The 12,598-nt window shown below is 34.3% G+C and overlaps 1 protein-coding gene across 1 annotated transcript in view; it reads left to right on the top strand.

Annotated features, from left to right (window-relative positions):
* btbd11b (BTB (POZ) domain containing 11b) overlaps window positions 1-11,294 on the top strand; it is a 164,708-nt gene extending 153,414 nt beyond the window's left edge. The window contains exons 12-17 of the mRNA XM_056478387.1: window positions 2,119-2,224; window positions 4,398-4,500; window positions 6,064-6,145; window positions 6,229-6,297; window positions 6,852-6,965; window positions 10,283-11,294. Coding sequence (XP_056334362.1) covers window positions 2,119-2,224; window positions 4,398-4,500; window positions 6,064-6,145; window positions 6,229-6,297; window positions 6,852-6,965; window positions 10,283-10,492 — 684 coding nt within the window. The 3' untranslated portion in view covers window positions 10,493-11,294. The remainder of the gene's footprint in view (window positions 1-2,118; window positions 2,225-4,397; window positions 4,501-6,063; window positions 6,146-6,228; window positions 6,298-6,851; window positions 6,966-10,282) is intronic.
* Window positions 11,295-12,598: the final 1,304 nt, after the last annotated feature.

Here is a 12,598-nt window from a genome sequence, read left to right as displayed (position 1 = left end):
TAATAGCTTCTCTTTAAAACCCAGTGTGCCAGAAAGCATCCAGGAAGGAAGGATAAACGTGGACTCCTCCCATAGATGTGTGTATGTGTGTGTAAGAGAGGTGTTTGTCAAGGCTGATGCATGAGGAAATCTCACTCTGAGCCCTACAGGGAAGACTGACAGTTTCCGCTCTCTGCTCAACCTTCACAAATAATGTGTGTCTGCTTGTTAGTACAAAGAGAGAGAGAGCCAGAGAATGAGGAAATAGCGGCGCTGTGCTGACAGCAGGTGATTTGTGGAGGCAGAGTCAGGACGGGGCGAGGGAAATGTCAGCTTGATGAGAAACCTCTGAGAGAAGCTGATGGTTCAGACTGCAGAGGGAGAGAGAAAGAGAGAGAGATCTGACAGGGATTTAAGCATCTTCCTGCACTTAACGTACTCTTCTCAACTCTGGAGTAAAGCACTGATCCTTAAACTCTCTCCATTGGTGCTTCTCAAGAGTAGTTGCTCTGATTTTGCTATGCAAGCTCATGTACAGTATGTGATAGTAGTACAAAGAAGTAGTAAAAATAGTAAGAAATTCAAGTGGTCCTCTTATGGATGTTACCTTTCCTGTACAGTCCCAACAGGATTTTTTTCCTGATTTTTGTGGTGTGAAACTGAAATAAATCAATTTTGTAATAAATCTCTCAAAATTTGCAGAAACTGTGCTGCTTTGTTGTATATAATATACACATTTGTTGTATGTAAATATACACAGACATCTTGTGCCATTTTTGTATCTTTTTTTGGTCCCACTTCATATTAGGTAACCTTAACTAATATGTACTTATACTGAAGTGAATCATCTGTTACAATGTAATTATTGTGTAAATACATGTTTTTACATTGTATTTATATGATTGATGTAATACATACATTTAATTATACTGTTGACCATCCTTTACATCCAGTGTGCGAATTATATATTGACGATCGGGGGGAGGGGGTTCAACTTTTTTGATAGTAGTTTGGTAATACTTGCTTCAGTGAATCAAATTTATAAATGTATTTAAATTACATTTAATTTATTAATAAAATTTATATATTATTAGTGTTTTGAGGGATATTTAGTTACTATTTTAGAAGTTACTGTAGGTCAAACTATACAAATTATGTCTAATTTTTCTTTTTTTTTGGCTACATGCAGATATAAACAGATTATTTTACAAGAAACATGTTTTGTGGATACCTAAGATGTGCTTCGGTGCTCTACAACTGCCAGTTTCAGACTGTTGAATGATTTGCCATGATGACAGTAAATAATTTTGACAGAAAAAAATTTGACTAGATATTTTTCAAGACACTACAATTCAGCTTAAAGTGACATTTAAAGGATTAACTAGATTAATTAAGTTAACTAGGCAGGTTATGGTAATTAGGCAAATTGTTATATAATGATGGTTTGTTCTGTAGACTATTGAAAAAAATATATATAGCTTAAAAGGGCTGATAAAATAGACCTTAAAATGTTTTTTAAAAAAATAAAAACTGCTATTATTCTTGACGAAGTAAAACAAATAAAACTTTCTCCAGAAGAAAAAATATTATCAGACACACTGTGGAAAATTCCTTGGTCTGTTAATAGTAAGAAATTGATGTTGAAGTCAGAATTATTAGACCCCCCACCCCTTGATTTTTTTTCTTTTCTAAATATTTCCCAAATTATGTTTAAAGGGCTGACCCCCAGCCCCCTGCAGTTTAGTTCCCACCCTGCTTCAATACACCTATCTGTAGGTATCAAACAAGCTTGAAGGGCTCAATTATTTTCATCAGGTGTTTTTTAATGATTGAAACTAAACTGTGAGCTATGGCCCTCCAGGAACTGGCTTTAACACATGTGCTGTAGATCCTGTAGAGTTTGTGTATGTTTTAAAGATAAATGTGCATAAATAAGTGCATGAAAAATTGAGGTATAATATCTAAAATGAACTGATTCTTCTCGTTCAAGTGTATACATTTTTTTCTACCTCAAATGAAGAACAAAAAATAACTTTACAGGGGTCAAAGGCGCTGTAACAAGGCAAGTCAGCCTGTGTTGTTTAGTAATGGGGTTTGATGGCAGTGGTCTTACCTGTTACACTTTCTCCTGCTTTGCAGAATGAAGTGATTAGTCAGCAGCTGGCTGTGATATTTACTCAGTGCTACGGCCCATATCCTATTCCAAAACTGACCGAGATCAAGAGGAAACAAACCTCAAGACTGGGTACGTACTGTATAGAGATCAGCTTTCTTCACCAGAACAAACTGAATGACTTGGATTAAACTGTGCTCTCTCTCTCTCTCTCTCTCTCTCTCTCTCTCTCTCTCTCTCTCTCTCTCTCTCTCTCTCTCTCTCTCTCTCTCTCTCTCTCTCTCTCTCTCTCTCTCTCTCTCTCTCTCTCTCTCTCTCTCTCTCAAATTAATGCTATGATTTACTTACTTAAATTGTTTGACTTTAGATGTCTTGATTATTTAGATATCTTTACTATTTAATCGTTTTATCTTTAGTTATCTTTTCATTTTTTCTAGGAAACTAATTCTATACAATGTGCTACAATTAAATGCAGTTTTTATTTTCACTGCTTATTATCATCTGCAAATGAAGAGTTTATTATAAAGTATATGCACAGTGTTTCTTCCCATACTGATAAACTTCCGGTGAATGGTTAATGTGACTTTTTAAAATTGTATACGGTTCCTTTTACAGCATAGGTTTTGTAATGTAATTAAAATATAATTAGTTAAATAGACTTCAGCATTCATTTAGTATTTCAAGTGTAAAACGAGATGAAATGTTTACATGCACGCACCGTCAGCATCAGCAGATGAGCACAGAAACTCCATTGAAAATAATGGAGTAAAATACATTTTCATACAAAGACATAAAAATGTAATTTAGTTGTAAATGCATTTATTATTTGCACTGCATATTATCATCTGCAAATGAAAAGTTTATTATTGTGAAATCATTTCATTTTTTAACATTTTCATTTTTAACATCCAATATTTGAACTCCATAATAATGAATTATTATGTTATTAAATTATGTTGTAATAATTAACCCAATTTTTTTTTTTTAATTTTCGTAAAGATTTCTTGTTATGTTGTGTTTTGGGTATACAATTGGGGGGAGGGGGTGGGCAGATTTTAATTTATGGAAATTTTCAGAATTATGTTTTTACAAATTTTAAAGTACTGAAGAGTACACTGGCAAAAACTTGATTTATCAAAACAAAAACAATAAATGGTTTATATTTATAATGTTAAATTAATTTTTAGATACAAAACCCTTTTTTCCTTTAGAAAGGTTAAGTAATTAATATTATCTGGAAAAATCCTGATTTTTTTTTATAAACACATTTGTTATTCTGACATATATATATATATATATATATATATATATATATATATATATATATATATATATATATATATATATATATATATATATATATATATATATATATATATATATATATATATATATATATATATATATATATATATATATATATATATATACACACACATAAACATGCTCTACACTGTAAAAATATCTGTTAATTAACAGTTTTGTGTTTTCTGTCTATTTACAGTTGTGAATGGCATTAATGGACCTTGATCTCTGCTCTGTCAACTTTTGATGTTGAAAAATCAACTCTACAGTTTAACAAAGTGACTTTTATTGGCATTTTATAGTTTGAAATAATATAACGTATAAGAAATAAGATAAAAATAAATTAATCTGTAAAATAACAGAAAATGTACAGCTTACTGTGTTGCACAAAAATACAACACAACCCAGACAATATATTACTTTAAACTATTAAAAATGTTCATGAAAGTCACTTTTTCAAACTTTTTAAGGTTAAAAGTTGTCAGAAGAAAGATCAAAGTCTCATAATGTGATTCAAAAGTATAAATAATAAAAATATCAAAACATGAATCACAAAATACGGAAAACTGTTAATTTATGGATATTTTACAGTGTATAATGCTATATTTTTTATTTGACAATTGTAAGACATGCCATAAAACCTTTATACGATTAAAGAAAAATTACAATTTTACTGCAACCAATATCTATCAAATGTAACAAATAAAAAACTTAGACTTAAGTGGTCTCTTTATTTTTCTGTTCTACTACAGTCATGCTGTTTTGTGTCCTTGAAAGCTCTTAGTTCTTTTCAAATGAATAGAACAACCAGAAGGCTGCAATCCTGAAAACATTCTCCTTTTATGTTTCACAGAGCAAAGAGAAACGTATAATGAGAAAGCGAAGTATATGACAGAATTGTCCTTTTTGGATTAACCTTTATAGAGCTCTATTGACAACAGCTGTGATTTCCAGAGATGGCAGCCGCAGCTAATGCATCTGTGATGTGTTTGTGTGTCAGATCCTCATTTTCTAAATAACAAGGAGATGTCAGACGTGACCTTTCTGGTGGAGGGAAAGCCATTCTACGCTCACAAAGTTTTGCTCTTCACCGCCTCCAACAGGTCAGATAGGTCACTGCATCACCCTGAAAGAAAACACTGTATTATTACTGTGATTACATGACATTCAGTAAGGTGTGATTTTTGTGTTTTAGTTTCAATACCTAATTAAACAGCATGGGGCCCAAGAAAAACCTAAAGTCATGGTTGCATTTATTGGCACCCTTAGTAAATTTGAACAAATGCATACAGTTGAAGTCAGAATTATAAGCCCTCCTGATTATTAGCCATCCTGTATATTTTCCCCCAATTTCTGTTTAACGGAAAAATATTTTTTCAACACATTTCTAAATATAATAGTTTTAGTTACTAATTTCGAATAAATTAATTATTTTATCTTTTCCATGATGACAGTACAAGATATTTTACTAGATATTTTTAAGATACTAGTATTCAGCTTAAAGTGCAATTTAAAAGCTTGACAGGATTAATTAGGCAAGGTTGGGTAATTATGCAAATCATTAAACAAAAGTGTTTTTTTCTAGAGGTTTGCATTATCGCGGGACCCGACCAGATATCCAGGAATAAATTTCCGAATAAAACGAGATTAGTCTAGGTTGGGTGGTTTAACAATATAGGGTATCAGAGTCCCGACATTATTTCAGAATAGCATATCTGTGATTTCCTCATTCTTATTGAGCACCGGTACAACCAGTGCTCACGACTCTTACACATGATGAACGTATGACCAGTGCAGACTCTTTCGATAGTACCCGATTTAAACGTGAGATTTTAGAAACTAGATTTGAATTTAGTGGAAACGGTCCCACCTGATCTCACAAGAAAACGTAAGTATTTTACTTTTTGTCAGTTTAGTGGCTAATTCGTACGAATTCATAAGAGTTCAGTCGTACGAAATTGTACGATTTTAAAAAGAAGGCGTGGCACCTAACCCCACCCCTAAACCCAACCGTCATTGGGGGATGAGCAAATCGTACTAAATTGTACGAGTTAGATCGTACGAATTAGCCACTAAATCAAAAAGTTACGAATTGCCGTGAGATTGTGTTGGAACGGTCGGGTCGAGTAGAAAATTATTCTTAGCGGGCAGCGGGTGAACAAAGGCTGAATATACTGTGGGAGTGGTCGGGTGCGGAATAAAACCTGGTGGGAGCGAGACTAAATAATTAATCCCTCGTAGACCTCTAGTTTATTCTGTAGACAAATGAAAAATATGTATTGCTTGAGGAAGCTAATAATATTGAATTTTTTTTTTTTTTTTTATTAAAACTGCTTTTATTCTAGCCTAAATAAAGCAAGTAAGTTTTAGGATATTATAGGAATATAATACAAATATTATAGGAAATGCTGTGAAAAAATCCTTGCTTTGTAAAACATTATTTGGGAAATATTTGAAAAAAGAAAGAAAGAAAAAAAATCACAGTAAATAATTTTGTCCTCAACTATATATTGGAAAAAAAATGTATTTCACTTTGTTTAGTAAAATAGCATAAAGCAGTTTTTTTCCCATATTCACAAAGGTTGCCAATAATTTTGACCACAATTGTGTTTTCATTCATAGTTACGTCTTATATTTATTGGTGCATCTTTTCTTTTATACTCAAGGTTTAAACTACTTCTAGCAAACAGACCAGCTGCTGAAAACACCTGTATTGAAATCAGCCACGTCAAATACAATGTATTTCAGGTACAGTTTCATGCTCTGAGAAGATTAGAGTGTGTCTATTGTATCTGACTGATGCAAAAGTAATATTTAGCTATCTCTACTAGCTGGTGATGCAGTATCTGTACTGTGGTGGAACAGATGCTCTCCACATCAGAAACACTGAGGTTATGGATGTAAGTACTAATTATGCTGTTTCAGTCCTTTTGTTATACAATCTATATTTATATTTAAAGTTCTTATACAATGTAAAGCAATTTAATCAATAATAAGGCTTATGAAATAGCAGCAGCATGTTCAAATAGCTATTTTTTTATTTTAATATATATATGTGTATGTACAGTTGAAGTCAGAATCATTAGCCCCCCCAAATTATAAGACCCCCTCTTTATTTTTTTCCCCAATGTCTGTTTAATGAAGAGAAGATTTTTTCAAAAGTGCTTGCTCTGTTAAACATCATTTGGGAAATATAGAAAAAAAAAAATAAATATATTTATTAATCTATTTAATTATTGTGATTTTTATGTAAAATATAAAACTATTTACTGTAACTTTTTATAGGTTTTATCCATTCCTATACTCAATTTAAGTGTAAATATTTATTGAAATGTTGCTTTTTTTAAGTTATTGACATAGTTTATTGATAACCAAGGAGTCCTGTGTGCTACAGTAGGTTTATATTGAGGTGTATTTGTTTTGGGCTCAGTTTCTCTCTTCCTCCATCTTCCAGCTTCTCTCTGCATCTAAGTTCTTCCAGCTGGAGGCATTACAGAGACACTGTGAGATCATCTGCGCCAAGAACATCAACACTGAAACTTGTGTGGAGATCTATAACCATGCTAAAGTAATGGCACTCTATTTCTGTTACAATCTTACATGTTCTTAGACTTTAAAAGGTCACAAACTGCAATTTAGTTTTGTTAACAAATTAGATTTATATATGTATAATTCAGAAGTAATAAGCTATTTTCTATCCTTTTTTTTTTACAAACTGTCTTAATAGGCTTCTCACATTCAAGAATTGGAATTAAACTGAGTTTGTGGTTGGCTAACAGCTTTGAAAATTAAAATAATAAACAGATGCTGCTGTGATGTTCACTACTATCAAAACAATATGTGATTTGGATTAAAAACGTAAAAATACTATAAAAAAATAGCATAAAGTTTATCTTATCTTGCCATATTATTGTTGGAGCCAAAATAGTCAGCAGTGCATCTACTGTTTTCAGTCTCTTTAAAAAGCCTGTGTAACAACTGTCTGGTATACGTATAATGGTCACATGATCAGTCTTTAAAAATATGGATGTGGGTACATTTGTAGAAAGGGACTCTATAGGCATGATTCAACAAATGCTACACATTTCATGTAACTCAAAAATCCACCAACAGTTAACTGGTGCACTGTTTAATTTATAATGTACCCTTAAGTGTTCACACTGAGCGAAGGCAAAGAAAATGCCAGAAGACAGAATAAGATGTTGTTGTTTTTTTTCTGCACAGCACGATGTTATAATCTTCAGAGAAATTGTTGTTTGTTTTGTTGTAATCAAGTTTTTGTACCTCCTTTATTTCTACCCCTACATTTCAGTGAGCAGGTCTAAAGAGGCTGTGATGTAAAAGTAGACGTTGGTCTTCTTCTGTAGAGGCAGCTTTTGTTGCATCATACTAAGGCAAAATCAAAAAGGCTTGGGTTAAACTTACATGTTTTAATTGTACAATGACCGATTATGTTGGGTTCACAAGTATCCACACAAGAAAATTACATATAAAGTCAATGGAAACATGCAAATAGAGTTGAATTTCCACTGGGGGCTGTGAAAGACAAAGAATGTCAAACTGCAAACCTGGAATTTGCGTCAATCACAATCAATACATGATTATAGTAGTAGTAGTAGTAAACTTGACAGGAAATTTGTTATGGGCATCACAATATTACTGAAGACATTCCATACACTCAAAAAAATGATTCTTGCCTGTAATTCAAATAAAGCAAACTATTTAAATAAACTTTGTTTAAAACGTATAAAATAACTATTATTGTTACGAATTATACTGTTTTAACAGGAATTTACTGGACTCAAAACAAACCTGATCAAATTACATAAACTATACCTAATTTGTTGCAGTAAAGAGTGAAATTTTGCAGTAAAGAGCATAAATTGTATTTAATTCATTCATGTAAACTGAACATGAAGGAGTTAAGCTTAAACTAATGTTAACTTTTATGTTGAATTTATGTGGTTGAATTGGATGGAAAATTGACGTCTAAATGAATTACATAAAGTTTAACTTTTGCGGTTAAATTTTTTTTTTTGAGTGTAAAAACAAGCAATAAAAACAATACAAAATACAATAGTTACAATAATTACATTGATAATTAAGGATCTCTTGTTAAATAAGCTCACTGAAACAGGTATAAAGGATTTCTTATAGCGGTTCAATCTACACTTAGGGACTCTATATCTCCTACCAGAGGGAAGCAGTTCATAATGTGGAAAGAAAAAATGAGTTGGATCATTCAGAATCCTTTCCACCCGATTGAGGACACAATTCTCATATAAAACTTGAGGATTAAAATATTCATTGTGCCCAACTATTTTCCATCCTGTCTTTAAGAGATGCATCAACTTAGATTTACACTATTATTACAGATAGGTTGCCAAACCACACTTTGATACCGTACCTGAGGTTGTCAAGAACAGCTTTAGAAAACAACATCATAAGCTTCTTGTTAACTCCAAAGAGATGTGACCCCCGTAAACAATACAATCTCTGGTGTAAATGAGAACAAACTCATTCTATGTGTGTTTTCCATGTGCAAGAACTGTCAATGTTCTGTAAATTCCCAAGTACTTATAGGTCTCTGACTGAGCCGCAGGTCTAAAATCGCTATACTCTGAGGGCCTAGCCATCTTAGGAACAGGTGCACTAGCCGGCAGCAAGCTCTCTGCATCTCATATGGTCGCCCACTGAAGCTAAGCAGGGGCTGTGCCTGGTCAGTACCTGGATGGGAGACCACATGTGAAAGCTAGGTTGCTGACGGAAGTGGTGTTAGTGAGGACAGCAGGGGGCGCTGAATCTGTGGTCTGTGTAGGTCCTAACGCCCCAGTATAGTGAAGGGAAGGGGATGCTATACTGTTCAGCGAGCGCTGTCTTTTGGATGAGACGTTTAACCGAGGTCATTAAAAATCCCAGGATGTCCTTTGAAAAAAGAGTAGGGGATTAACCCTGGCATCCTGGCCACTATCCATCATGGCCTCCTAACCATCCACATATCACAATTGGCTTCATCACTCTCTCTCCTCTCCACAAATTAGCTGGTGTGTGGTGTGCGGTCTGACGCAATATGGCTGCCTTCGCGTCATCCAGGTGGATGCTGCACACTGGTGGTGGATGAGGAGATTCCCCCCAATGTGTAAAGCACTTTGAGTGTCTAGAAAAGCGCTATATAAATGTAAGGAATTATTATTATTATTATTGCTATTATTATTATTATTATTATTACTACAATTAATAATTTTTTTTCCACAAACTGGGAACAATACCTAAGTCTATAAGAATTTAGTAAGTTCAAAATATTAAACTCGAGTGGAAAATTTGTGTGAGGTGAAAAACGTCCCGTGAGTAAACTAGAGCAAGTGATGCAGTGCTCCATGTTTGGTGTGAACCCAGTATAAGAGGCGATTCACACCGAACACATTTTGTCCATTCCAGTGCACTGATTCTCCATTGTTTATCTATATTAACACATTCTTGACGAACGTGCATGATCACTACAATCTTTTGCAGTGCCGCAATTGAAACTGTAAGGTAACTGAAAGTAAAAGAATTTCAGAATTTTAAATGCAGTGCTGCTCATCAATGTCACTTCCAAAGCAGTGAACCAATCAGAGAACTTGGAGGCGGGGCAAGTGTTGCGAGCTTCTGTTTACATTAGCAAGTTGGCATGACAACTGTTTAAATTTTCAGTAACATGGCGGAGAAGGCACTTTTTTTAAAGTCTCGATTTTTGTAAGTACAAAGACTTATTCTGTGTGAATGACCACTTATATTTCCAAAGATCAAGGGAAATTAGCTTTTTCAATTCATGAAACTCCTAAATCCTAAATATCCTTGCATGTGAAACATTATTTAAATTAGTTTTCTTGCTGTGTTCCTTAGTTCCTGGAGGCACCTGAACTGTCAGCCTACATTGAGGGCTACTTCCTGAAGAACATGGCGGTTCTCATAGAGCTTGAGCCATTTAAACAGTTGCTCTATAACACCCCGGTGGAGAACTGCTGTCCTGATGTGTTGCATGACCTGGAGAAGACGCTGGCCACACGCATTCGCTCCATTCATCTGTCCTCCTCGAAGGGCTCCATCGTCTAAAACTGCCTCCAGACCTCATCAAGCATGCTGAGAACATGTTCACTTCCTCCAGGACTAAATGTGCTCATTCAGTGGCAGTAGCAATGCACTCATCGTTCTCCATCTAGGACTGTGGACGATCTCTTCTCAATAGACTCGACCTGTGCTTTAGGTTACAGCCATAAAGGAAACAATGCCATTATAGATTTTGACTCAAAGCTTGATAACACCTGTGACAGATTGGGGTTTGTTGTTAATCTTGGAATAGTGCAATTCCAGTAAAGGTGTGGACGCATTAGTGAAACTTCAACGGACTTTTGTGGGCCAAAAAAGTCTATCGTCAATAGTGCAGAGATGTATTATATAATGCTTACAAAAGCTTTTAATTGTGTGAAACTATGTGTGACCTCATTGAACATTTTGCAGATTCTACAGACGAAACATTTTCCAACCCAGGCTCATTTTGAAAACGTACCTCTATATACATTTCTGGAGAGAGCAAAACACCTCCCAGGAGCTACTTTTTTTGCAGTTTTTGTTTTCGCGAATCCACCAGAGGCCGCTGTGTATGCTTTTTCAGACTTCAAATTTCTCTCGTGAGTGCCATTTGTGCCTGCTGTTCTCACATAAATCCACCAGAGGTCGCTGTCGACTGACTGATTTACTGACTGACCAACCGACCAATCACCCCACCCTTCCCCTTTCCTAAACCCAACCAATAGTGTTTTAAAATTACGGTGGCTGGGAAGTGCAAAACAACATTACTAACTTTTAGAAATCTCGAGGTAAATTTACATTTTGGAAAACATTTTTACCTATCATAAAACACAATTACATAGAAAAAACTCTTTCTCCAAAGACAAAACAAATTTACATTTTAGAAAAAAATTAACAGGACGCAAAACACGTTTAACAGTCCCAAAACAAATTTACAATGACAGATTCTTTACGGAAAGGGAATGTACCACACACCAGAAAATATCAGCATGAGATTATGTAGAAACATGTAAATGCGAGAACATGGAAACAAGTTAACACAACTCCACAACCAAAGCACAACATATGTTGACTGAATAAAAATATAAAAACCGACCTTAACATGTAGTCCTGAATTGCTCAGTTAGATAGGTCGATTGATACTCGTGCTGAACTTTTTGACTTGGGTTCGAATGCCGTTGATGACATGTAAATTATAAGAATTTCTTTACATTAATTTTGGTTATATACTGTTCTGCCACACAAATATTAAAATCAATAATGTTTACAATCACACTGACACCAAGTAATAAGAATATTTATTTGGTGTGGGCATGTTTTGTTGCTGTGAAAAAAATGACAATTCTGTCAATCTGGGGCACCAGTTAACACGGACACCAGTTAAACCGTAACACCGTCTTCATTCAGTTTACTTTTAAGAGTGTAGACTAGACATTACATGACATTACAGCGTATGAGTGGCACTTGTTAAAATATTGAACATATTGATGCAGTATGTCTGGTGTTTCCGTCTGGTCCTTGTCCTTTAGAAACTCCAAACACCGACCACATGTAAAGCAAAACCGCGTTAAGCTGCTCCCTCGACCACAGTCCATGTTCAGTCACCATAAACTTTATTTACGCCATGTACTCCACAAAATGAATTTACCGTGCTCACCACTAATGACAACAACACTTTTCACAGTGTCACTTCTGGTGTGTGATACATTCCCTTTCCGTAAAGAATCTGTCATTGTAAATTTGTTTTATGACTGGTAAAAGTGTTTTGCATCTTGTAAATTTTTTTTCTGGTAAAAGTGTTTTGCATCTTGTAAATTTTTTCTAAAATGTAAATTTGTTTTGTCCATGGTAAAATAGTTTTTCCTATGCAACTGTGTCTTATGATAGGTAAAAATGTTTTCCAAAATGTAAATTTGTCTTGAGCTTCGTAAAAGTGTTTCACACTTTGTAATGCTGTTTTGCACTTCCCGGCCACTGTACCTAATCCCAATCAACAGTTTTAAAAAGCAATCCAGAAAAAGAAGAGTCCTCGACTGATTTTTTTTCCATATTTTCAGATTTTGCCACATTCTAACCCTGTTATTTACTTCTTTATTTTAATTTTTGGCTTCTGTTTTGGTCTTACCCACT

Source organism: Danio aesculapii, chromosome 18 (assembly GCF_903798145.1).
Source record: "Danio aesculapii chromosome 18, fDanAes4.1, whole genome shotgun sequence".
NCBI classification, from domain to species: domain Eukaryota; kingdom Metazoa; phylum Chordata; class Actinopteri; order Cypriniformes; family Danionidae; genus Danio; species Danio aesculapii.
The sequence above is the reverse complement of the archived record's forward strand: the minus strand, read 5'-3'. Positions and strand labels throughout refer to the sequence as shown.